The sequence below is a fragment of the Halichoeres trimaculatus genome, unplaced genomic scaffold (assembly GCF_033239565.1).
Source record: "Halichoeres trimaculatus isolate MK-OKI-2021-1 unplaced genomic scaffold, fHalTri1.1 fHalTri1_scaffold_10, whole genome shotgun sequence".
Lineage (NCBI taxonomy): Eukaryota > Metazoa > Chordata > Actinopteri > Labriformes > Labridae > Halichoeres > Halichoeres trimaculatus.
In genome coordinates, this window is record NW_027437187.1 from 8,938,965 (window position 1) to 8,966,439 (window position 27,475).

The 27,475-nt window shown below is 39.4% G+C and overlaps 1 protein-coding gene across 2 annotated transcripts; it reads right to left on the reverse strand.

Annotated features, from left to right (window-relative positions):
• Nucleotides 1-4,401: 4,401 nt before the first annotated feature.
• wfdc1 (WAP four-disulfide core domain 1) lies at nucleotides 4,402-27,200 on the reverse strand. 2 transcript variants are annotated; one of them, XR_012598898.1, is made up of 7 exons: nucleotides 26,722-27,200; nucleotides 9,506-9,701; nucleotides 9,251-9,334; nucleotides 7,570-7,710; nucleotides 6,175-6,234; nucleotides 6,029-6,091; nucleotides 4,402-5,951 (listed from the first exon to the last, which is right to left on the reverse strand). XR_012598898.1 is itself a non-coding variant. In XM_074677914.1 (7 exons), exons 1-6 carry the CDS (start codon nucleotides 26,812-26,814, stop codon nucleotides 6,030-6,032), a joined length of 627 nt encoding a protein of 208 aa, XP_074534015.1. In that variant the 5' UTR covers nucleotides 26,815-27,200; the 3' UTR covers nucleotides 4,402-5,951; nucleotide 6,029. The 2 variants fall into 2 exon arrangements, 1 of the variants encoding a protein (XP_074534015.1); XM_074677914.1 differs by having other exon boundaries at nucleotides 6,184-6,234.
• Between the last annotated feature and the right edge of the window lie 275 nt (nucleotides 27,201-27,475).

The following is a 27,475-nucleotide window of genomic DNA, read 5'->3' on the forward strand; positions in this document are numbered from 1 at the left end:
CATTTCTCACATAGCTGGCTGTTGGTCATTATCAGCCAGAGAAAAAAAAAAACAAAAACAGAAAGGATAGAGGAAAATAGACCTCAGGTTAGATGAAACGTCAGAGGACAAGTCCAGTAAGTCGAACAAAGAGGGAAAAAAACATAAATGGGTTGGGAAAAGTTTTTCACAATTCGTGTTCGTCATTTTTGACGGAAAAGACCTTTGATGACTAGAGTATATCCTTCTTTTTGTGCAACAATGAAGGCCCTTTAACAGCTCTTCACAATGGTAGCAACGAGGTAGAAAATGCAAACAATAAAATAACGCAATATACAACAATATAGTAAATATTGAATCAAGCACAGTTAGCCTTTATCTCATATTATAAATAAAAGGAATAAAAAGAATCACTAAGTCTTACCTTGTTCTCAGTGAGCCTCTGATTTATAGCCTCAGCTGAAGATGAGATGGCCTCTCTGTGTATGGGCTGTAATGGATATATTATGAATCTTTTATGAGGGATTTGTCACAGTATTGTGAAATGAAACTCTTCTTCTTCCCCCCAAAGTCCAAACAGAGCTCTCCTAATCACACTGAGGAGCGCAAACAAAGACTGATGCTGCCAAGGTGAAATAATGGTGATAAATGAACAACGAGAACATATACAGCTGAAATATCAAGTTCAGGGAGTATAAACCAGCACATTTTGTTTTACAGTGCATTATCTCTGCATACAATTTAATTCAACAGTTGCTATATTTATTCACCTCAGAGAAATACGAATTTTTGCTATCCTCAAACATGTCAAAGTAAGTAGGGGAGACTGGGGACAGTTGCAACACTTTTTACATTACTCTCAGTTACTCAGAGAATATTTGGACTAGTCTCACCAAATCTTTACATATTAAACCTACATCTGTCTGCTAAATGCCCATACCATTTAAAGATGGCTACATATGACATATTAATCACAACATTCATTTGAATAGAGGAATTCAGACGTTGCAACTGACCCCAAACCTGGGGACAGTTGCAACACAGATCAGGGACGGTTGCAACATATAAAAAGAAACCCCATTAATTTTTCACTAATTATCCTCAGTGTTTTGTCTAAATAGGACAAATACTAATGTTATGACCCAGAGTGGGCTCCAATTCCATTTTCTTTTCTGTATAGCTTTCAGGTATTTAATTAGTTTAATTTTGTTTTGTTTTAAAACATGGGCCTACCTTGAGTCAACGTGCAGATGTTACTGAAGCTATAAAAACTCAATATTGCATTTTGGGACAAAAAGAATTGAATAATTCAATTTAATAATTTCTTCTTTTTTTTTTTTTTTTTTTTTTTTTTCAATTTCTCTATTTAGATTATTCATTCACTCTATTACAAGTTTATATGACACATACAACAATAACTAATTGCTCATTTTTGCTTAACAAGTTATTTGGGAATGTATTCTGTTTATCATTAGTGTTAGTTTCTCCATATGATTGCCTGTTCTGTTCATCATGAGCAATAAAATATATTAATGTTGCCTATTTTGAACTAAAAATCTTAAAAAATATGGTTGTGTGGTCTCTTCTGATATGACTATCCTAATAGCATGGGGACGGTTGCAACAGTTGCAACTGTCCCCATGGTAACAGTCAGGACAAAACGCCATGTGCTAGCTAGCCACATTGACATTGACACATGCTCACCATGTCATTTAATAGTCAACAAACAGTGATTCAAACTAGAAAGGTTTGGATTCATTCATACATAAGGTCAGGACAGTATGACAAAAAAACAGCTCATGAAAAAAGCTACTTTCATACCCCCAAAACAACTTTACTTGATAGAAGCAGGACCAGATGCTCAATATGGCCTCTTTCTTCTGGGTGGGTAGAGGGTCTAACTGAGCATGTGCAGTGTGAGTGTCATCACTCTAGCACGTTTCTGATTGGAGAAATAAGGCTTGTTGCAACCGTCCCTTGTTACAACTGTCCCCAGTCTCCCCTAAAGCAAAAATAAAGAATTTATAAGCTCTGCTCTGAACCGCACAGACTATCATTTTAGAGATGCAATGAATAAAAGCTAATATTTCATCATCAGCTCCACATCTGTGACCATTAAAATGTTTAATGTACCAGCCCTATTTCTATTCAAATAAGTCCCCTCTGTGTGCCTTCAGCTATAGTTTGAGTTCATGGATTGGACTCTACACATAGACTGTATACAGGGTGGACAGCGTGGTTCCGCCTTTATCATTGTACGGTTTTGAAGCCAAAATACTGCCGTCTCAGGCGCCACCATTGTAGCAGTTGTGCACCCAGAGTCGGCGCAGTAGAGACGGTGAGGGATTCTGGGAGAATCTGAGTGGAGCTGGGTGACAAAAATGATAACTTTTTTTTTTTTTTCTTTCAAGAGTCTAATCACTTCTTGATTCTACCTCCCGACATATTTTATACCCCCCCAAAAAATACACGAGAGCGGCAGCTGTCAACCATCGTTAAATCTTACATGAAGCCTCATTTTTAATCTCCTATAACTAATGAAAACGAAACTTTTCAGGAAAAAAAGGACTTGAATACAAGTCAGCCAAATAATATCTTCAATTCACCACAACAATCGGAGACATGAGAAACATTTCTACGAGGTGTATTAATTTTTTAAAGTTTGACCACAGCCCATCTGGAATGGCTGGAAAGACGGATTTTTAAACCTCTACTGCAGACAGTCACCAGGGGGAGCAGTTTTTGTGGAGACCTCACTTTGAGCCGAGCAAGCGGGCGTCCATTTTTTTTTACAGTCTATGGACTTTACAGTTTGGACTCCTGCAGAGGTAATAACTTTCACCCTTTTATTGCGTGATGCTAAGCAAAATATTTAGTACTAATTTTGTTAAAGATCCTAAAAAGCATAAACAAACACCTGGCTGTGCTCTTACAGTGGTTGATTGATCAACAGAAGGTATTGAGACCTCGTAGCTTCAGCTTCATGCCTCATTTGAACACGTTGACCAAAACATGTACGTCAGTCATGTTTAATACATGAATGCTGCAATGTATGTATTCAAAAGTAATGACACATCAAGTAATATGTAGTTCATACTTAAATTTTTGGGTAGCCTTTAATTTCTGTAATGTGCTATGTAATGATTTAAACAGGGGGTATTGCATTTTCCCATATATATATGAATATATTGTACCAGAAGAAAACGAAAAATCCTACGCACTGGTCAACTTTCAAAGAGAAAAAAAATTATTGCAATGTTTCACTCTCTTTTATCAAGCAACCTTTATCTACCTTTATCTTTCTTTTTCTGTCCTTTTTCTAATCTTGTGGATATATTGTAACCATGCAGGTTGCTCATTTACACAATATTCAATGTGTGCAGATTTTTAAACCACTGCATATCCATACTATGTTGTAAAACTCCACAAATCTTTCATTAAATGGATGTGGGCCTTGAACACCTAGTTTTGCCCATAGTGCCACCTTTAACAGGCCTTGACAGCGCTGGCTTTCTTTAACCTCCTAAGACCCAAGCTTTTGTCTGGTGAGTATTTTTAATTTGCCTTGCTATTTGGGATAAGTCAGACCTAATAGGTTAAATAACTAAACTTGGTCTTTGTACAGGAAGTTTGGTTATTAGTGTTTTGAGTTCTCTATTAGTTATCTGTTAGATGTGTCTCTGTACTTAAATACATTGTTTTTTTGTTTTCAATAAAATGGGTGTAGTGGTGTGATATCACCAAAAGATGATGTGGGCAGTGTCCCTAAATGTGGTTAAGAGATCAAAGTTTTAAAAAATGAAGTATCATGGGTCTGAGAGGCAGTAATGTAATGTCCACATATGGACACTGGGTCTCAAGAGGTTAACAAGTTACATTAACTTGATTAAATCATGTTCACATGATGAATGTGATCTTATTGTGTCACATGAACTCGTTTTATTTGTGTCAGTTAAAGACCTGCCAAGTGCTGCTTTTTCAGTGTATGAGGTTCTGCAGGGCAACTAATGATGTAATGAGTAACCAAGCTTCAGGCTAATACCATTATATAAAGATGTTTACTGAGAAAGAAAATCTGGCCAGAAATGAGCTACTCAAGGCAAGAAAGAGGAAACATTTTAAATTGTTGTTTTTTTCTTGGCATATCTTAAAGACAGATTTGCTCTTGGCGAAGTTTGAGATGCATTTGGACGTCATGCTGAATGTTTCATAATATCTCTCAAATATACAAATAGAGAAGTATCAAAACACTGCCATAATGTTTTAGTTGACTCACAAACAAGTCTGTACTGATTAGATTGTAACAGACATTATTTTTAATATTGTGACATTTCTCCCGTCTCAGTACACAAGCTGCAAGAAAACAAACTACAGCACCAGACTTCAACAATGTATTTTAATGAGAACAAATGTAGAGCACCAGTGAGAAGGCAACATTCAGACATCACTGACAGAATGGTTACAGCTTTAAGAGTCACACCTTCAGCTTATTATGAGACCAGCTTATTGTCCTGTGGTTGTCTGCAGCAATGACACAAGTAGCACCGTTTAAGGAGAGACAGCTTGAGCTGAACAGTCTGATAAAGCAGAGTAAGCTGGGGATAAAACAGAAGATCTTTGACCAGTTTGATATGTGCGCTCTATACAAACACGTTTTTTTAGGTTTGTTTGTTGAATGACAGAAAAATATAGAAAGAAAATACACAGGGTGAGTATTCAAAGTCATCTGAGGAAGCAAAGTGCACAGGTGGATGTTGGTTGTAAGACTTGTTTCATTAAAGAACTTCACTTTTGGGAAGAAAGTACAGAAAAAGACAATGTATGGATTGTTATGGTTTGTTAATGAGGTACTCATCAACAGTGAGTGTGATACCCACAGGGGATCCAGGACAGGCCGGTCCCTTTAAAACCAGTTGTAGAATAGGAAAAGAAGCTAGGCTTATCTACCCCTGCAGACAAGGCAAAGTTTACCACATAATTTGACAAATCTGACCCAATCGCTAATGTGGGTGCCATCAGAAAGATCGTTTGTTTTTGTAATATTCTGAAATCGTCAGACATGCTGAGCTTGGGTTTTAGTTAGGGTTCTTCTGATTCAGCATCCCCTGTTGGTAATACACCTAAAACATACCTCAGAAAACCCCATTAAGAAAAAAACAAAAAACAAAAAACAAAGCAGACTTATCTTTCAAGAGAAAACTTACTAGGAAAATAGGCTCCCTAGTATCAAACACTTGGACTCGGGAAGCAAACTTTGATTATTATTTTTTTTTACCTTTACTTTAGTTGTAATGTCCTTTGGGTATATGTCTTCATCCCATTTCGTGACATCTGTTTGCTGTTAGAAGTCAATCAAAACACCAATTTGTATTTATGCCTTTCAATCAGAGTAATTAGTCTGGATGTAAAACCACATTTGGATATGATTTTAAAGATGCACAACAATTTAATTGGAAACTGACCTATTTTTGAAGAATCCTGCAGATTTCAGGAAAGGAAATTTGAGCAATGTCCCTCACAGACAGAGCAGGAAGCACATGGTCCTGATTTTCTCTGCTAACAGTGTGTTTGTGTGTGTGAGGATGAGACCATGCTAAAGTGAGGGACAGTATTGTAAAATCACAATAAAATATCTAATAAAGGCCAGTCCCTTTGGAAAACAAAAGAGAGGAAGTGGAAAACAGCTTTGGTGCAGACCCTGCTCATCTCTCCTCTGCTCCACCGTCAGCGTCCTCAGAGGAGCAATAAAAGCGCTTATTTCTTTGGTTGTTTTCTGTGAGTACATCAAGTCGTCTCCAAGAGGATTTTGTGACATAGCACCAGCTGCAAGATAGAGGAGGTAGGCGCTGTAGCTCAGGTAATAAAAGGTCTGAAGTGATCCTGGTTCAGATGTGAGGAGAGCAGACGAAGAGGAGTTTGCTGATGTTTGAGGTTGTGTTATGGTCTTCGCTGAGGCTGAGGTCAGGGTTGATCTGAAACATGGATTTAAAAAAATCAGCCCTTGTCTAAAGGAGATTTGAATGATGACTCAGAGTGGATTCAAACATACTTTATCCCTGCAGGTGCTTGTGATGATGTTTTTCATAGCCTACTGCATTGTTAGAGCTGGTTCCTGTCAGAAAGAAACACCTTAGTGCCGGGCAGCTTCATGCTTGGATTCAGAGAAAGTGCAGGTTTTCAGGCTCGCTACATTACCTCACTTACCCAAGTAGTCCTTGTAGTCCTTGTAGTATTTGTGTCTCAGACCTCGTCCATCTGAAGAGGAAAAAGCCACAATGACATTCAGTCCACGCACTAACAACACACATCATCTTAACCTTTAGTTTTTAATATTTCTGCTGGCAGCTTCAGGCAGAAATCATGAATTGATGTTTAGGTGCGCTGCCAGGCCATTCTAATTTGTACATTATTTATGAACTCATTAACTGGAGAAACTTGGCTCCTAACAGCACACAATCTGCCAAAAGAAACCAAACCAGACTCAAAGACAGCTGCTGGCTCTGCCCAGCATCCTGCTTCTGCCTCTGGAGCCTGACGGGACAAAGAGCTCTGGAGGGAAGCTCCAGTGAGATCAGATAAACAGGAGGTTCTTTTTAAACACTGAGATAAGAGATAATGTGTAAGAGCCCATATCTACGGCTCGTGACTCGACTTGAGCGTCAGCACTGATGGTATCCAAACTTGAGAGATGGAGGGAAGAAGTCTGTCTAAATAATTAATAAAGAGCAGTTTTTGTTATTTAATATGAAGCTCAAATTACTAATTTAATCCTGAGCAAGCGCTGTCACATGGTTCACAGCAACAGTTACTGCCAGGACGCTCTAAGAAATGCCACAAATTGTCCAGCTTAGACTCAAATCTCTCTGAGCACCAAAGATCTGAGATTGGTTCATTCAGTAATTTTCAGTATCCTCCCCTTTGTGTTTTAAAGATTTAATCAGGTTAAGAATGAACCAGATCCATAAACGTTTTTTCTGTTTATGATCAGGTAATGCAGCTTTTTCCTATCCCCATTTTTAACAGAGAAACTGAGTTACATCAACAACCTGACTCAAACTTTGCAAAGTTGTCAGATTTGAAAGGTATAAAAGATGCAAAAAGCTGATAACTTTGTTCAGAGAGGGTTCAAAAATCCAAATATGCTTTTAATGTCTTGATGATTTTGCTCGCCTTTATTCTTTATGAAGCACTTTTTGTCTTTGAGCTGAGAAAAGTGCTATACAAATAAATATTTACTTAATTAATTATTTACTAAGTAAAATAAAAACGGTGTTTTATTTAGGAACTTTATATTTGTAATTCATACTATTGCTTTAAATACTTAGTGTACTGTAAAAATTTTGAATGGCATGATAGACAAGTTGTTTCAATTTTAGTTCATGAATCATCCCTCTTTTGTGACCAGTATTTTTTCAAGTTATTTTAAACTTGCTCACATTTTATCAGAACAAAAACCTAAATTGGGTAACCTTATATTTTTCATTCTACCCTTACGTCTTTCAAACAACCTGAATTTAAGATCTGACTTCAATCTGATTTCTTTAAACTGCTCAGATTACTGTTAACAAACTGGGAGTGGTTCAGTCTTACCAGAGTTGCCGCGTTGCTTGATGCACTGTCCTCTGTTGGGGATGCCAGCTGCAGGGTTTCCTGGGTTGATGATGTGGCACTCGTAGCCTGTCGGACAGTGGAGAGGCTCGTCTCCATCCTCTGTTGTGCTGCAGGCCTCAGCTGGTGGAGAGCAAACACTTCAGGAGTTAGAAACAGAAAGTGCTAACCCTTACGAGCCACATTTACCTCAGGAGTCCAGAAGAGATACTGAGACAAAAAAAGTCTGTATTGCTTGTAAAGTGTAATTAAATTCAAGGAACTTGACAAGCTAATATTTCTTAGTCCATTGAATGTTTTTTTTTTTTTGGGGAGTAATTCAGGTTTTATTTTCGTCTTAATGTCTTAAAACAGGATATTTTCTGGACCTGTCAGGTGAGTGTGACTCCTATTAAGTCTATGACAATGACGGCTGCCCCAATGAGTCAGGGATTCAGGCGTCCAGGCAGTGTAGCCTGAATTAACCTAAAATTCATATTTGTTTGTGTAGTAGGTTGGAAATGCTATACTTTTAGTTATGGTGCTAAAACAGACACCCCCCTTTCTTTTGTTAAATATATGAACAGATTTATCACATTTCAAACCATTTGTTATGACAATTACCTAAAAGTGTCAGTAGATAGCGCTGTTGCGCCGTTGTAGCTGCAGGAGAGACTGTGCGGCTTGTTCTGCTCATGCGCAGCTCAGATTAAATGAGCTACGGCAGAGCAAGACGCGAACCGTGTCCTCACCTTTCTGTTATCCACAGGTACGTTTGAAACTGTGTTTTCCAATACAAATAGTGTTTGATAACTATTGTAAAGTTGTAACATGAGGTTTTATGACATTCTGGCATGTGTAGTGATAAGAAAAGCGTTGATGTATTAGCTTTGTGAGTGAGTAGCCAGCACCGTGACAAGCTAGGTCTTTTTTCAGTAACTTTTGACGGAAGCGTGTTTGCTCCAAGATTCCACACTGCTCTTTATGTGAATGTACGCATGTGTGTGTGTTTGTGTGTGTGTTGTGGTAGATGTGAATGATGATACGTGATCTGATTCAGAAAGTGTGATATGAAAAGAAAGCATTTAGCTATTGAGTTGTTTGTAGGATTTAGTTTGCATTGTTGTACTTTTGGTTGTATTTATTTTTGTTTAAAGAGAGTTTTATATTTTTTAGCTTCTATTTTTTTTCATGTATTTATTTATGTTACTCATGCTTATTTGGATGTTTTTGAGTCTTTTATAGTTTATATGGAATATGAGAAAGTTCTATGAAGTTATTCAGATTAAATGGGCTATGGCAGAGCAAAGCGCTAACTGTGTCTTTGTCTCTCTGTTATCCACTGTGTTTAACCATTATTTTGGGTTACACAGTGCACCCTTGCCTGTGCTAACCCTTTGCTATCGGCCCAGATTCCCCTAAACCTGGCGCTGGTAGCATTTGAATGTGTTTCATATATCTGTAAAACATGTCACGTTTGACATTATGTGAAACTCTAACATTAGCATGTAGAGAGGTCCTCAAAGAGACCAGCTGTTCTCTAGTGAAGTCTGTATCAGAGAAATGCTGAGGTGGGGATTAAAACTTTTAGTTTTTTTTACTGTGTTGTGAGATTATATTATAAATAATGCAAACTGCTGGCCTGGGGTTTGGAGGTTTTCTCTGCCTGAGGTGCTGAACTCACCCTGCAGAACCTCCTCAGGACCGTCCAGCAGCCAGCCGTTACCCCCCAACCACCGAGGCTTGGGCTGCACCAGCCAGTCCAGCACTGCTCACAACATACACACACATAACACACAGGGAAATGGATCCTTGTAAACAATGAGGGGAAACTTGTTTCATACTTTTGACCAAATACAAGTCTATATCTACTATCTCATCTGAGGAAGGCTCATGCTGAACCGGTCTGTCCCTCTCTGTCTGTCCTGTCTGTTCTGACCTGGAGGCGGCTGGACGGACTCCAGGCAGGCGTAGATGCAGCCGTTGTAGCAGCAGCGTTTGTGGCGCTCACACTCAGAGTCTGAGCGGCAGCCCGGCACCTCACAGGCTCTCTCTGGAAGCATCTGGGGTGGAGGAGGACACCGGTCGTTCTTCTGATGCTGTGTGGACTGAGGGTGGTTTGGGTACTCGTAGTCCTGAAGGACAGAACAAGAAGATTGTAAATGTGGAGCCTTTGTGTCATGACAGACATGCACATGTAAAATGATGAATCAGATGTCATTTTGCATGGTGGCACAATAAAAAAAGGTCATGCTTTATTTTCTTGTTCACGTCTTTCTGGGATTCAAACTTAGATTTTGAAGTGGAACAGTGTGCTCATGGAGCTGCAAACAGTGCACACCTTAACCACAAGAGGGCATCAACAGATCTTCTTTACCCCTCTTCAGCCCTGCAGACCATAAGCAGAGACACTGAAGGTTTGGCTTTAGTATGCATGCCTGCCTGCAAACGTCTTGACCTGGATTGAGAAGGTGATTCAGTGTGGGAAAAAACACTTCCCTAGTGAGTTTGAGAGGAACAAAACTAGGCCACAGGACCCTGAGCCAGCAGAGGACACACTTTGGAAATTCAGTGTTTCAGCCAATGTGCACATTTGCAAGAGCTTGCGTGCAAATACTTAATGCTGCTGCTGCAGTGGAGGAGCTCTGCCCTTGGATCCTCTGCTCTGAAATAATGGGATCTGTATCACAGCCATGGTGCCTGTGGTTTAATAGTTTTTTACCACCAGGCCATAACTCTCTATTGATTCATGCTGATTGGTTTGGACATGTGTGGGTTTATTCTTTTTCACAGTGTTGGTATCAAATTTCACAAGTTTTGGGCCACAGAAGAAGCAGCTTTTCATTGTTCGGGGTTACTCAAGTTTCACATGGGGAATATTAAATTCAAATCCCAAGGAGCACATCAGCCTCTGACTACACATTTATCACATTTTCTCTGACACTGTTTCTGTTTTGGAAACCATGTAACTGTTTTCTTCTCATGGCTACAAAACAGCCATTAACAAAACTTTGCTGACTGATCAAACATTTCAGTTCTACTGAAGCAGAGAAAACTAAAACAAGGTCACACACCAGATTATATTTCTTACCAGTCCTAAACTCTTCATTTTCTACAGCACAAGAGATTATCTATATACCTGTTTGGTTATCAAAGTCCACTTCTCTACGCCTGCATTTTCCACTTTTTCAAAGGATGTTTTTTTCATAAAGGGTTTAAAGAATATTCCATTTGATTTTGTTTGAAATTTTCATTTACAACCTTGTGTTCAGTCTAATTGTTAAATTTATTTAATTCCTTTCTTTTTCTCCTAAAGAGGTGGGGTGCTTTCCCATTTTTTAACTTGGATTGAAAGTAACATGTTCATACTAAAGGTGCAGATTTTTAAACAGCGTCATATGTTTTATAAATCCCTGAATACGTCTAAAAACAAAATGACCTGTTCTAAAAAAAACCCCAAAAGATCTTTATGAGACTTGCTAAAAATGATGAGGTCATAAGGATCTCCTAATTGCTTAATGACACGGTTGAAGGGTGGGCCTCAAACACCAAGGTCTGCCCATCACTTAGCCCCCAATAGATCTTTTAGAGGACTGACCAATCACAGAGAAGGGGGGTTGTGGAGCCTTAAAGAGACAGTAGCTACAATGAAATGCTTCAGGCATCGGCTAAAATAAGAGCTGTGAAATAGCAGTTTGAGAAAAATAAAACAGATTTTTCTCTTTTAAGCTAAGGTAAAGATACAGGTGTATAGATGTTAAAAAAACACGTACAGGTGTAAAGGAGGATGGTATAAAGCCTACTCCCTCCAACCCAATGCCCTCTCTTTAACGGTATGTTTTCAAGAATATATATATATATACAGGGCTACAAACAGTTTTCAAAATTGTAGTGAATTGCAATGGGATCAATGGGTATTTTAAATTTCAGGTTAAAGAAACATACTTTACTTAAATCCATGTATTTAATGATCTTTTTTTTTTTTTTTGCTTAAATCTAGGAAGTTTCCATGCCCTTCTAAATTTTCGGTGCTTTTTTGTTTTTTTAGTTAGATTGTTTGTTATACGGCTGAGATCACATGCTGTGTCCTTAACACACAAACACAGAGTCTGTTATTGTGGATGTTTATTTTTTCAGTTGTGAGTGGGTGACTTTCTCTGACCTCCCAGTCCAAACCACTTGGGAGGTCGTCCCAGAGGGAGTGAGAACAAGAGTCTTGGTGTGACTTCTTCACAAGATTAGCAGTTGGATGTGGATTGTGCTTAGTTATTACAGTTTTGTGTATCTGGCGCTGTGAATGCTATCTTAGTGGGTAAATAGGTCTTGGGTGGATACAACAATGTGCAGCCTGATCAAAAAAAAGTTGATATCCATTAAACCTGGTTGTGTCAGAAGTTACAGCTGTGATTGGTTCTAGGGCTCATTTGATGTGTTGTAACACGTCATCAAGGAACAAGTTAAGGCTAATTTATGTAATAACGAGACGTATAGCCAGTGAGTTTAAGACATTTTATAATGCCGTAACAGTTTAAACTTAAAAGGTAGTTAACAAACAGCCAGAAGCTGTTTATGATTAATTGTCCACCTCTGTGGGCAAGATTATGCCTACACATACTGAGAGAAAGAACGCCTCAGACAGTAATCACCTGCAGAAGTTGATAATAGTTCAGGTGTCAACTTTCTGTCTGGCATTATTTGATGGAAGACAAGAACACAGTGGTGAGTATTTGTGTAGGAAGGAAATCTTTGTACACTGTATTTAACAAAGTGCTTCTACTAAGCAACTGCCAGGGAGCCCAGCACTGTAAACACCCAGGGGTGAGTAGTGGCAAGAACTTCATGCTACGATACACATCACGACACTTGGGTCACTATACAATAATATCACAATATTGTGAGATATTTTACCCGGTTAACTGTTTGATTAAAAACAACTTTTCTATTTTATTGTGTTTGAGATAAAGAAAGTCAGATGCAGTGTTTCATAAAAACACTTGAAAACATAAAGTTCATCAAGTTTGTTACTTAAACTACTGAGACATTAAACAAAAAATGTCTCAAATGTTGCAAAAAAAAAAAGATTGGGTGAAAGACGTGGTTGGCTGGTAAAACTTATAAATGTCACATGGTGTAACTAGTGTTACTCAAAAAATGTAATATGTCACACAACATGACTATGATTATTATCTTATCAGTCTGCTATACTGTAAAAATTAAACTTAAAATGATTTTAAACAAACTGACCCAAGAATGGAGAGAAACATTGATGTTTACAGCAACAAAACCCAAATTATCAAGTTAAGGTATAAAATATTTTGAATATACTTTGACATTATATTCATTATACAGTTTATGGGCAACACACAGTGGAGTAGCTCTTCGGCGCCATCTGCTGCAGTGGAGGTGCGAAAGACATTGTACTTCCAACTCACATAAAATATGAATTTTTATTTTAATAAAAATATCTATGTTGAGAATTACATTACTGATACTTTATCGCAGTTCAAAGTATGCCGATATATTGCCGCATCAATATTTTTTCACATCTCGACCCGTGACCCATGTAAAACTCATGTTAGCTTAGCCAACCCTGGAGGAGCTGCTCCATCCCACCTGTTGAGGCTAAATTTTCTATCACCACCAACTTCAAAATCTTTCAATCAACCGTTTACTGTCACATTACTTTTGATACTTTTAACCTTTTAATTGTAACTACTTCAAAAAGAAACTAGCAATAACTTTATTAGCTGGCTAAGTTGGCTGAAGTTATTTATGACCCTGTACTCAGTCTGAAAATTCACAGAGCCTTTTAGGTACCAGGCCAAGAAATAAAAAAGAGCTGTGTGCCAAATTAGTGCACAAAGATCTGTGGTCATTGATTCAGTCAGTGGGGATAAAGCGGAAATCTTGTGTTCGTGGATTTGAAAACGAAGCACATGAGACAGCTAACAACTGACCAATTGTCTAGTCCCATGAAAATGCCAACAGTGAGCGCTGATTGACACTTTTTGTATTTTTCTGTTCAGTCATATTTTATGAAACTAACTGGGTGTCCCCATCTGAAGAATTTGGCAGCTGTGAGGTAAAATCTTTTCAGCAAGAAATGTTGAATGAAAGTCAAAGCAAAATGAGTGACTCTTTGAAATATAATAACCTAGAGTTAGGGCTTGAATGGCTGTGAATTCTGCTCTCTGTCAGGTTATGAAAACCATATTTCACTTTATGACTTTATCTGTTTTTGTAAGGAAGTGAACAAACATTGGACTTCACATTCTCAGACTCACTGATAATTTCCTCTCACTTGACTTTGAGACGGAATAACAAGAAAATCTGAAAAATAAATGTTTGAGTCTGAAGACGGCAGTCCTCAAAGGAGAGGAGAGCGGCAGATGGTACTGAGGTAATTTCAGCTTTCTGAATCTACAGAAAAAATGTGTGAGGGTTTTAAGATTTGATCTGAAGTCAGTTTGTAGTCTGAGGAGAAGTGAGCAATCCTGTGTCAGCAGGCTTTGGTGTTTGCAGGAAAAACACACTGTGGACAACAAAAAACAGGCTGAACACACTCCACCATGAAGACATCTTAGCTTCTAAAGATGACAGTCTGACACAGATTTATCAGCATCACAGTCCTCAGCATCAGCAAAAAACCTGGGACCTACCAAAAACGAAATAAAAATTAGTAGGGGTGGGAGACAAACTTTTTTTTTTATATAATGGGATTTTTGTTTGACAAAATCAAAATCGTGATTCTTAATCACATTTTTTTTTTTTTTTTCAAATTCTTCATTTCAGTCTTTGTTAATAAACTGGATTGACAAATAGTTACCACTTTTCTCCAGCAGAGGGTGAAATGTTTCTCTGTGACTCTTATGATGTGCATTTTATGGGAAAATATGGCTTCTGATATAGTCTGTAGACATCATCATCATCATCATTTAACTCTTTCCCATGGTCTAGTGTTAAAAAATAAACTAAAATTTGCTAAATTGTAAATTTCGAAGAATCACAATTTAAATTGAATCGGCACCCCAAAAATCATAAAAAAATCAAATCCCGAGAAAAGAGTATCATCCCAGCCCACTGCATTAGTGATGTCAAGAGTATTACGCTTCCAAACCGACTGGGTTGTGCATCAAACAGAGTCTGTTACGAAGAGAAGAAGCTAAGTGTCAGCTTGTGTTGGCATCTGTAACCTCTGTTCATCCTCAGCTGTGAGACTTCACTTCACAAACTGATCCATCCAAGATGCAGACTGCTGGTCTGTTCCTCCTTCCTTCATGCTCTCAGTGGAGCTTCACTAAACTGCCTGGTACAGTCTGTCTGTGAGGGAGCCCTACAAAACCTCCTGTGACCACATAATGACATAATAACTACAACCGTCCCCTCTTATCTCACATCCGATCCTTCCCTGAAGTCTCAGCAAACGTCTCCTACAGAAGGTCAAGCGTGCCCTTCCTGTTTATTTCTATGCGTTTGAATAATGAAGCTTGTATGTGTTTACTGAATATATTCTTGGCCAATTTTCCACTTTGCTGTTGCTTACGCGCCCATCATCCTGCTCTTACTGTAAGTGCTCCACTCTCAAGCCTCTCATCTCTTCCTGCCTTCATGTCTTTGTGTGCCGGAGGGACCGCCATCCTTCACGTCCTGGTTTATCACACTATCCTGCCCACATCTCTCTGATGTTCCACCATGTTTATTTACCCTCCTGTCTGCTGTGCCGCTCTCCTGTTCTGACGCTGCCAGCAGGCCTGTGTGTGATCTTCAATGTCTGTCTGCAGGCGTGTTTTTCCTCACACTCTCAGTCTGACACTTAACGTCTAGCTCCGTAATTATTCTTGTACTGTTTTTCCTAGTCGCTTGTGTGGAGAAATCACGGCATGTTGCTGGCTCTAACAAATGATCCTGAACAGCTCTTTTACTCACTCTTGCTCTGTGGTTTATGGGAGAGTTTAACTGTACTTAGATCAGGCTGTTCATGGTTCAATGCAGAGATCTCAGACAGATACTGGGACCTCTGCTGCTTCTACACTCACAAAAACCCAGAAACACACTCAATCTCTGTTAGCAGCACACACAAAACTCCACAGTTAAGGTTGTCCACATATTTATATAAATAAAGAAAGACTGCTTTCTGCCGTCCAAGTGTCAACATTAATGCATCAAATCTGCTGTGTCGAACCAACCAAGTAGGCAACAGCTCACATCTGGTTAACTTTCTGACTGTCAGGACTCATTTCTGTCTCTCTGCCAGCATCCAGTTTGACACAGAAATAGACAGACGTGCAGATAGAAGATAACACAGCAGGCTGGCTGTGAGACAACCCCACAGCCTGTAAATCAGTGGGAGCTTAGAGTTTCAGTGAGTGATGGGAGGACGTGCTGACAGACAAACAGGTAGCAGCACAGCTGTGGAAGAGGAAGACGTCCTTGTAATGGGAACACTGAGGACATGGAATGACCTTGAAAGGTAGACGAACGTGTTGAACCCGTGTGAGGTGAGGGTTGTAACACAACAGGACAGACGGAAACTGATATGAGAGCAGCTAATTTGTGTCTGAACCAGTGCCTGCTGTCTGTCATTTATAATTGGAGGTAGCAGGGGTCAGGGTTGTGCTCAGACTGTTGTTGACCTGTGTGGCCCAATTGGAGCACTGGTTTGGGACGGCAACTTCCTGCCAAAAAACTATTAGTCAGTGGGCAAAAACACAACAAAAAAGTGATTTTGCACATTTGTTGTTCTAACATATTATTTAAAAAAGGATTGAAGTTGTTGTGATAACACACAATTATAAGTAGCGTCATCTTGGCTACAAAATATGTCCACATAAATCTTTAAAAAAAAAAAAAAAAATTCATTTGTTGTTTTTTTTGAGTGCATTTAGTAACCATGAGTGAGGAGGGAACACAGTGGATATAAGACCATGCTGATTGATATGTTACACTGCACGGGGGTACAGGTCATCTTTGCTCTACTGCAAGGACCGGCGGTCTGTGCTCTACGGCATGGACCGGCTCTCTGTGCTCAATGGTTTTAACAGTGCATTAAGTGTTTATGCTAATAAATAAGATGTGTTGATGGGTTAGGACAGACAAGGCAGCAGGTCATTGCCATGGAGCAGAAACCGCTGGTCTGTGCCATTTGGAACACAGCCTGTACACCCCAATGTACAGCAAGGTCTTATATCCACTGTGTTTCCTCCTCACTCATGGTTACAAAAAACCATCACAACAGAAATTAATTTGCTGTAAAAACATCATAAATTAAGTTCAGCCAACATCTTTTGTAGTTCTCTTGGACGTTTTTTGTCTAGCTCAAATTATTTGACACCTAATGTTGAATTAACTTGACTCACTCAAAGCAACAAGATGACTTGAGTGAGTTCAGTTGAGTCAGCATTTTTTTTTAACAGTGAACTATTGGACAATAATCAGAAGAGCCTGACCCTTTCTCCAGTCTCAGTTTGTGAACTTTTGTTATATCAGTCAAAATATTATTCCATGACAGCAAGGCTCTAAATCTCATCCTTCTTTGGAGGCCAACATTTTAACAGAAAAATTGAGAAGTGATGAGATGATGTCTCTTCTCTCTCCAGTTGTAGGCTGAGGGAAAAGGTTCTGTAGCTGGTTGGGCTGAAACTTTAAGCAAAGTATGATTTTTTTTTCCTGCTGCTCATCACAGAAATTTTTGATGTTTTTTTTTTTTTTTCTGTTTTTGAAATGTCCCAACTCCACACCTCTTTTGCCAGCACCTGGCCCTGATGGCCGTAATCAAACAGCTTTCAGATAGCCTTGTTGGATGAAATAGATTTTTAGGATCAAATACTGTACACTCTCTTGCAGCTGCCACAACAACCAAACTCCTGCTGAGTCTGTGCTCTGGTATGCTGAGTAATGGACACAAAAATATGTTCGGACTCAAATTTGTCATGACTTTCCTTCCTGTTGACAGAGAGTTGAAGGCAATAAAATCTCCTTGGCCTAGTTACAGGAATGCCTTCAACATCAGAGGGTCCAGGAGAAAGAGGACAGCACATGAGAAGCAGCAACCTCTAGTATATAAGTCCTGCATTGGGCCTCTCTTTTCTCTTTCCAGTACTGTACTTCTGACCAGCAGGCTCACATCATCTGACTGGGATTAGCCGGATTACAGCTGCACACACCAGATCACAGCCTCAGTGGTAAAGTTAGTGAATGAAGGACTACAGTTACACTGAAAAAGTATTATTTATTTGGATTTTAGTATCTGTCAGCGTTAAGTGACTTTTATTACCTATACTGCAGCAAGCCACCAGGGGCGACTGCAATATTTTATGTTAGATATTTGTGAGGCTGTCAAGCTGTCCATCAAATGCAGTGTTGTAGGCTGTGGATCACACCAGCATGAGCTTTAGAAAGCTAAGAAAGTGTCACTTTCAAAGAGCCTTAAGCAGAAAGCTTTAATGAAGAATGGACTGATAAGTGTTGTGACAGACTGGGTGGGATGTTGATGTAAAATAGACATCAGTAGGGATGGGGTCTGCTGATTGGAAGAGGGTAACTTATATTTATTTTCACATTGGGCAGTTGGGCATAGTTTATTATTTATGGAGTTGCTCATGGCTCACATTTACCTGTGAACAGTTCCTGATAAACGTGGAACATCAAACCAAGCTTAAGAGTCAAAGTGTCTTTTGTGGGGCACTACAGTGTTTATAATGCCACCTACACAAACACTGTACCTGTGAGCCTCATCTAAAGCCATACTGTCGCTGTTGGTAAAGAAAATAATCTAAGGTGTCACCACAGTGCAGTCATATCCAGTCAGAGGCCCATCGGAGAATCCTCCTATGAAAGAGTTATAAACCCAACGTTAACTGAACAAGAGAGGTCAACATGTGCTCCGCTGCATGCAGTGGGTTGTGGTTTGGTTGAAGGCAGGCGGTGGCACAAGACACTTTCAGAGGGCTGATTTAAAAACAATTGAATAACGTAATTAAGTTTGTTTTAATCACTAGAGGCCGGATGGAAAGCTCTGGTGGGCTGTATGAGGTCCATGGGCCACCAGTTGATGTTCATTGTGCTAAACATTGATCGCTGCCTAGCTTTCTATTGTTATGGCAGCTCCTCTTCATGGCGTGTCGAAGCTGTTCTTCTATTTCTGACGTCAGGGTAGCATGATATATCCTGGATTTGTCAGGTGTTTGATATGAAGCTACCAGTATTAACAATTTAAATCTAAGTAATCTAAGAGGGTAACTAAACACATAATGAGTCAACGCATACAGTAATGGAGTTATAGTAACTCATTACTTAGTGAGTGGTACACGGTAATAAACCTAAAATTAAACCTCAACGGGACCTCTTCTTTGAACTTTGGGCCCCTCACGAGGCAGCCAAGGAAAACTGATGAATGGTCTAATGCCAGAGGTCAAGGCTCACAGATGTTAAACGCAGCTCAAATAGTTTGCCCAGGTTTTCTTTTAAGCACTCATGACCACGTCCAACTGGTCACGCTTTGAAAACCACCCCTGATGGTTTCAGGGAGCATGTCGAAAAGCCACACTCCATCAGCTCAATCAACAAGTTTAAATAATTCTGCCAGTTTGAAGTCTTCCCTTTAGATCTGTTTTCACCAGTCTAAAAATGAAACCCATTCATCTAAGCTGGGCAGCTGATAGAGCAACTCATTCTGTCTTTGCTGACATGCAGCCCTTCAGCAGAGGGAGAAGAACTGGGATCTGTTTCCATTTACACCTTAACTGTATACATTTATATATGAAATGTCAGATATTTCTATAGTTTAAACATAACTCATATTAGTGTATAATACTTTGGTCACCAGACTAAATTAATTTGTTCCATAGGACAATCCTACCCTCCAGAAACTTTTTTTTTGAGATTCCTTTTTAGTCATGTCAGAATGTAACTGGTGATGTAAATGATGAATTGTAGCCTCAGGTTCCTGTTGCTGCCATGTGATTGGCTAATTAGAGGTTTGCTTTAAAGTGATACTCCGGGATGGAACAAGTTGGGTCCTATCACAAGGTTTAGGGCAGAAATTACCCCTACAGCAGTGTTTTTGTGCAGCAGAAGCCCAGAGCACTCGCACCAAACACCCCCTCCCTGCTCCTCTGCCGGTTTCCTCTGCACTCAGGCGGGGCCATATTTTTACTTGACCAAAAACACAAATAAACGGACTCCCACCGAAAAATCTGATATCGGTCTACCTCTGCTGCGGAGCCACAGCTGGCTACGAGGCGCTCGCCACTCAGTGTATCTGTCCGTGTGCGCGGCGTGCCAGATATAAACAAACGCAGGTAGTCTGCCAGGACAAAGAGACACGATGAGAACTAGAGCCTTATTTAGCGGTGTTTTTGTGTGAAAGTAACGTACTGAAAATTCTCTAAATAAAGCGTGACTGCAGACCTTCTGCACTAAACCTTGTGATAGGACCCAACTTGTTCCATCCCGGAGTATCACTTTAAAGGGGCTGTGAGGAGTTTGAAAGTGATCTTGAAAAAGTCTCTCTTCAAGATAAATGCCTGATTGTAATCCACACTTTAAAATGAGATTATCAGCGTCAATACTGCTTGTTACAGGTTATTTTAAATTGCTAATCCTTAGCTTCCAGTTCGGGTCAACCAACACGCTGATTTACAGCACGTCTAGGTGTCTATGACAACACCACGCCAGCTGAAGAAGTTTAGTAATAAGAAGAGATAAAAGACAGCGATCTGTGTTTTCTCTGCTAAAAATGATTTCTGTGATTAATTTTGTAGTGATGGTGGACACTGGAGCCCAACTGTCAGACAGAAAAAGGACTAGAAAGCATTAGAAAGCATAGCGAGAGAGTGATAGAGCATGGGCTAAAGGCTAACACATGCTGCACTAAATATAGACAGCTACTTAACTACTAACAAACTGAAAGTGCTAACTTTTTGTCACATTAGCCTACAGATACGTCAGAGCACTGGGCTGCCGATGTCGCTACATATAGCCGGCTGCTACAGCGTTTGCTTGATGTCACGTTTCAAACCATATGGTTACGTAACTACAGTGATAAATACCTTACCTCAGTGCATTGTATGAAAAGTATAATAAAAATTTGTTTTATCAGATCTCAATTTAATTCCCAAACACTCACCTCGCCAGCAGGTGTACCTAATAATGTGGTCATTGTATAAAACTGTGTAACTTAATCACATTTAGTGAGCTGTTTCTAAAACACTGCGAAAAAAGGCCACTTTTCATTCACTTCACTCCAACACATGCTATACATCTTGTTATATTATCATTTAGTTGTATTCATAATCACTTAGCCCAAAGTGATGTCACCCTAACATAGTTTGATACCTGTGATAGCTACAAATTTTCTTCTAACAGACCCACGAACTGCAGCGGCAGTGTAGAGATCTGTTTTATCTTACACAGCAACCCAAGCCAAGTCAAACAGTCCCTGAACAGGAAGTAGGTGTGTTTTTGAGTCTCTGCAGAGCCTTCCTCTGTACAATTTACCAGGTGTTGTTTAAATGACCCCTATCACATCAAATAAATGAAACTGTAAAGAGTTATGATGGCGGCTTCAGACACTGTTCAGGCTCACTGACAAGCCCAGGCAGGTGTGTGCGCCAGACTGTGTTATGGCTGAGACAAAATAATCTGTTCTGTGTGTGTGTGTGTGATTGTGAGTGTGTGTGTGAGTGTGTGTGAGTGTGTGTGTTATATCAGGAATCTGTGCATCTGGAGCAATGATTTCTTTGAGAGGAGGTATTTATGTCAGACTTGTGTTACAGCTGTTTGAGGAAAGCCTTGTACTTTGAGTCACAAACCCTTCAGGAGTCTTTCCTAAACTGAGCTTTGATCAGAAACTTGTGATTATCACAAAGTGTAATGATTATTCTGCACACACATACATGACCTGAGTAGCAGCGCTGCAGCACCTGGAGAGTTCTGTGCCTGAGAGAGTCCACTTCATATTAGGGCTGAACAATTATTCAAATTTAAACCAACATTGCAATGTAATAGAATGCAATTCTCAAATTGCAAAAGCTGCAATTTAAAAAAACAAAACAAAAAAAATGAAAGTGCATTTACTTTAGTTTGTGTTTTGTTACTGATGAGACACCAGTATGATTTCTGTACAATTAATATTTACATTTATGTTCACACTGTGTTTCTTTTTCATTTTTATAAAAAAGTGCATTCCACATGTTGACATATTTCAGTGGTTGAGCCAGAGATTTTGTCTTATTTACATTTCTGCACTGTATTTTATGTGAGATCCATAGATGAGAGAATTCATATTTATTTTTTATTTTATTGTTCATATTAGGCCTGTTGTTCTGCAGTGCTTTGTTCCTTTTTTTGATTTGATTTAAGGTAATTAATGATCATTTCATTACAGGTCTATAAGGCCTAAAGTTAAATCAATCAGTCAATATTCTACTGAGATTGTAATAATTAAATAAAGGTATATCTTATTTGTAAACATGACATGGAGGCCTGGCAAACAGGAAAAAATTGTTTGTATGTTAAACTTTCCTTTGTTGTGTTGGTCATGCTATAGAACGGTTTATTGATTGTGTTAAGTAAATAATGTAGAAGATAAACATACCCCCCACAAAAATTGCATGCTAAATTGGAATTGCAATATTGGTAGAAAAAAAAAAAATCGCCATTAGATTATTTTCCAAATTCGTTCAGCCCTACTTCATATACAGTGTACTGCTTATGACCTGACTACCAAATACTGAAGCAAACAAGTTGATGCTCAGGGTGATGTTATTCTCCTCAGACTACTTACAACTAATACTTAGCTTGCTTTACTATAACAAATGGCATTAAACTTAAGATTTTCCCGGTAAAGTCAGACAGTAGTGTTTCCCTGTTCCCCAAAACCCTATCAACTTACAGTCTTCCATACCCCTCCTTCCTATCACTTTTTAAATGTGTTTTCTATCACTGGAAGTTTCCCTCTCTGCATGTCCCACCTTTATGATAGTTTCTCTAACCATATATTATTTTGTCAAGTGGTCTTTGTCTGGCCCAAAAAGGAAATGAAGAAAGTGTGGTTGTTGACCTCTGAACCATGTAGATAAGAGATGATGGTCTTGACTCTGATCCCAGAGACCACCTGACCCAGGGGTCAAAGAGACTTTGCTGGTCTCAACATGAAAGTTAGAAAAAGTCAGGGTGAAGCTTTTAAGACACTATATAGGAGAAACATGGAAGTCTTGTTCAAAAGTAATACTAAGTAAGATTGTGAATGATTAAAAATTAAGAAAATTTACTCTGCAGATACTGAGTCATTTTAATTTCAAGTTTTAATTTCATTTTTGCTTTGAAAGCTCTTTGAGGACTGTCTGTTTGATGTTGACTGCAGTGACACCTCTGGCTGTAATCTGTGGTGTTTTCTGGGATACAGACTCCATTTCCCATGAGCACTTGCACCCATCGCCACAAGGATGTGTCTCTTACCAAGGTTTGCGTTTGTTTGGAAGCAATTTAACGGAAAGCACATCTTTCTAACTCTACTTTTCTTTGTTCAAGATAACTTTTCCCAGGATGCAAAGCGACAAGGTAATGTATGTATTTATTTGTAGTTACATAGAGCTTGAAACATGAAAACAATCAAACATTGTACACTCGATTTGGTGTCCTGAAGGTGAGCAGACTGTTTAGTATTACTCACAGCCTCTAAGACATGTCTGTAATGTGTAACGTTAGTAAATCCTGGTTATGTCCTGCCAGTCATCTACCAAGCAGAGCTAACATAACCTCACTCTTCATTTTATTGATAGACTCTCATGTTGAACAGACCACTGCAGAATAACTGCTGATTGTGGGTTGGAATGAACATTATCACAAACAGCTTTACAGTTTGTGTTATTTTTGGCACGTCAGGATGTTAAACATCTAAGCTTTAGCAGTTTAACTCTGTAGTATATGCATATAAACGAGCCATGTGTTGTCAGGTATTTGCAGCATCATCTCATGTTTGGAATTTCAAATTCAGTGTTTATTGTAATTGCATAAAGATGAAAAGAAAAAATGCTATGAAAGAGAAGAGGGAGCATAAATAAAAGACAGACACTGTCAGTGGCCTGAAGTTTGTTTTCAGACACACCATTCCAACGCCTACATGAAACAGTCAGTAACTATAATTTGTCTCTCTGCACAACCCCGGTGTTATGAATAAAGCTGAGGGTGTGTGTGTGTGTGTGCAGAGGAGGTGGTTAAAAATGAAAGATTAAAAGATGCAGAGATGAAAAGGTTTAGAGGGAAAGAGACAAACTCCATCTGCACAGCCGTCTCAGCATGTTCCAATTACAGCGGCTTTGAAGCAGAGTCCAGCAAGACGTTTCTGCTGGAGAGCCGGAGGAGACGAGAGGGAAAGGGATTGAAGGAGGGAAATTCTGGAGATATGCTGTGATGGGCGAGGAGTTATAAAAAGAGGAGCAGAGAGGAGGTGAAAGGGTAACTGTGCTATATGAGAAAGTGGGAGAGAGATGAAAGCTGGGAACGAGGGAGAGAGAAAGGCCAACGAGGGCACAAACCAGTCAGAAAGTGAGAACATTGGAGCAGCAGAGGTTGCAGGGAGGGGAAAAGAAAGAGACAGCAGCACGCTACAGTGAGCCCTTGTTAGAGATGATCAATCAGCCAAACTGAGCTGAGTTAACAAGCAGGGGCCCAGTCTGCAAGTTCAGTTCCTGCCCTGATTATCCACAGAAAACACACACACTCTCAACACACACAGGCCAGAGCCGTGCACCCAGTGTGTACCTCATTTACTCATATGGAAACTTAAAAATCGGCGACTTATTCCAATCTGCTGCACTCAACTTTCTGCTGCTCATCAAAACAGAGAAAGTCTCGTTCGTGCAGATTTTTTATGCTTTAAAATCAAAGCCTCTCCTGAAAACTGCCTCATCCACAGCTGAGAGACGTTTTAGATCCCCTATTAAATTATAGGGCACCAACTTTTAGAAAGATTATAGCAGCCTTGGCCTCTCAACATGTTGTTTTTTTCTTTCTGAGAAACTCCGAGTCAGTCTATTGTTTTTGGTTTTAGGCCTTGAGTTTACCCATGAACATTTCTGCAGACTCGTCTCTGTGTTTTTATTGGCTCAATCAGAAAAGTCAGAATATGTCTAACATAACTGTAAATATTAGGTTATGTACATTGTTATGCATATAACACACTAAAATTTAGTTTGGGGTGAAAATAACAATTGATTTACCTTGACCTTTATCAAAAAGCAGAAGACAAATAATTTCACACCCATGCACTCTGGCTACAGTTCTTAATAGACCGCTGAAGTTAAAAAAGAAAACAATAATCAACTTACTTTCAGAACTTTTCTGTGTCTTTTGGGATAACTAATCTCTTAACTTCCTTTTTGGCTGTACTTCTGTTGTGTTGTGGCTTTTGCATTCTTGTTGTGGTGTTTACTTAACAGCTGTCACTTGCTCCCCCCCCCAAAAAAAAAGACACTGGGAAAAACACAATCTGCCCATGCACAAGACAAAATCAACAAAGATTCAGTTTGCCCACATGAGGTGCCAAAATCAACACTAACCAAAGTTTTTTTTCTGGAAGCTTTGAGAAAAAGTTTGTTGAAATCACTCTTAACACATACCAACACTGTAAAAATAAGACCACATACCAAACAACATCTTGCTTAACTTAAAAAAACCCCGAAAACAAGCTTTTTAGTAATAAGAAAAAGGGGGGAAGCAGTTTTTAACTCCCACTGCTCCAGTTTAAGATACAACAAGTGTCTACACCTCACCTACTGATCATGATTAAAGCTTCATGTAGTAACTTCATTACTTAAATCAAAGTACAGATCCTTCTGGTCAACTGTTCCTCAATACAAGTAACAGTTGCTTGGTCAAAGTAATACTTGAATACTTGCTTTAAAGTCACTCAAGTTTCTTTGTTACTTTTTTTCAAATCTGATTTTTTTTTTTTTAACCAATGAATGGGTGCAGTCAAGGACACAAGGGTGAACATTTTGCTTCATTATTTTTATTCAGGAAACCTTTTATTTCGGATTTCTAAAACGTTCATCATGACATAAAAACTGTAGCTAAGCTGCTATGAGCACAAACAACTTCAAAACATCCACATTAAAACCCCCAATGTTCAGCTTTACAACTCAACATCTGTTCTCAGGTTAGACGGTAAAATTTCGTAGCCCAGATCCAGTCGATGAGCAGTTTAAATGGTTCATATATTCTTTATTCAAAAACTTAAAGCATGAGTAACAGTTACGGCCATGAGTGTTCAGGTGGAGAACAACCTCTACATGAACTGTCAGAGTGACATTGGTACTGCATTCACAACAATATGAATAAACAATACAAACAAACCACACACAAACTACACAAACAGTGTATACTGTCTTTGGCGATCAAATTTGAGGTAAGAATGGAAAACTCATCTTCTTAATCCAGGCCAAAAACGTTAAGAGTGCATTGGCAGACATGAGGTGCAGTAGAGAGGAAAAAAGTTTTACCAAAGAGTGTTACTCAAGTAAAGTACACATCCTCAGAAAACAGCACAAAACAACAAATTTATTTTCTGATGAAGAGAGAAAGTTTTGTTTTGATTTTGGGGCCCCCTGTGGACAAAGCAGTGCCCCTTATATCTGATGCAGGTTTTGCTGAGTCACAGAAACTCCCCAATACACCCAACAGCTGCAGAAATTTAAAAACAAAACATTTCTTCAGCATTTAAAACTTGTCATTTAAAACTGGTTTCATTTTGTAGCTCGTAAAGTGGCATCGCTTTTAACTTTGGTCTGTTCCATGAAAAGAAAAAATAAAGAAAAAAAAAACAAAAAAACAAAACCTTCATCCTGTAACTTTACTCAGCAAAAAGTGAGCCTCATCACACCGAAGGTTTTAAAGTCAGGAATTTCTGTTGATATTTTCATGACCTAATTAAAAGACTCACACCAGGTCAACCACCTCTCACCTCGGCCCCAGAATTTCTCTGACTGTGTGAAACCAGCCCTCAGTGACAGAGCTGGTATTGTGCTGTAATACTTTGAGCTTTCACCTACTTCCACTTTGCAGCAAACTCTGGAAACAGCCGTAGAACAGGGACATGGAGGAAATGCACTCACTCATCCAACACATTATGAAAGCAGAGGTTTGCAGTCTCACCTTATGATTGAGCCCTCTTTTCCTGATTCTTCTGGCATCACTTCCTGTGGACAAGACCAACAGGGACAGCAGCAGCACCACAGAGCCCGGCATGGTCCTTGTCCAACAATCCAAACTGCCTCTGTGTCCTCTCTTTATCTCCTCTCTTTCTCCCACAGATTTATTCCTTCTTTCTCCCCCAGTCCCAAAGTTTGTCCTTTAGGCGTTGGTGCCGTCCTCTGATATGTGGCTTTTCCAGCTGAAGCAATAACTCTGGTGCTCATGTGCAACCAGAGATTACACAAGCCCTCTCCCTCCAACAGGACCTGCCTTTTTATCCGCTCGAGGAAAAGTGCGTATCAGAATGACAAAGTAGAAGAAAGGAAGGGGAAAGTGCAGAGGGGAAGAATGGAGGCAGTGTAGAGGAGGAATGAAAGGAGAAAAGTAATGGGAGCGAGAGGAGGGGAAAAGAGAAACAGCAGCTGTCTGTGCATCAGTTGCTGAGAGCTGAAACTGTGTGCTGGCACAGTGTGCGCACATGTCTCTGGGACAGAGGAGGGGAGGGGGAGAAAGGAGGGAGGGAGGGTGTTGGAGAGGGCAGTGTGAGTGAGACCTCCCCTTTGCCCTCTCCATGCATCTTGCTGCACATCTGGTGATCTCTCTGTGAATCTGACAGAGCTCTGTCAGCGTGCACAGATCGTATCAGCTGTGGTTTCACTCTGCATGTCCAGCCTGTGTGTGGTATTATACAGAGGGGAAGAGATGACTCTGCTGA

What these genes read in the sequence shown, in the direction of transcription:
- wfdc1 (XM_074677914.1), bottom strand. Translation starts at nt 26,814, where the DNA reads ATGCCGGGCTCTGTGGTGCTGCTGCTGTCCCTGTTGGTCTTGTCCACA. An exon ending in GTCCGTCCAGCCGCCTCCAG is followed by an intron (nt 9,335 to 9,505) that starts GTCAGAACAGAC and finishes TGTTGTGAGCAG; the next exon opens with TGCTGGACTGGCTGGTGCAG. An exon ending in GGACTACAAGGACTACTTGG is followed by an intron (nt 6,092 to 6,183) that starts GTAAGTGAGGTA and finishes TCTTTCTGACAG; the next exon opens with GAACCAGCTCTAACAATGCA.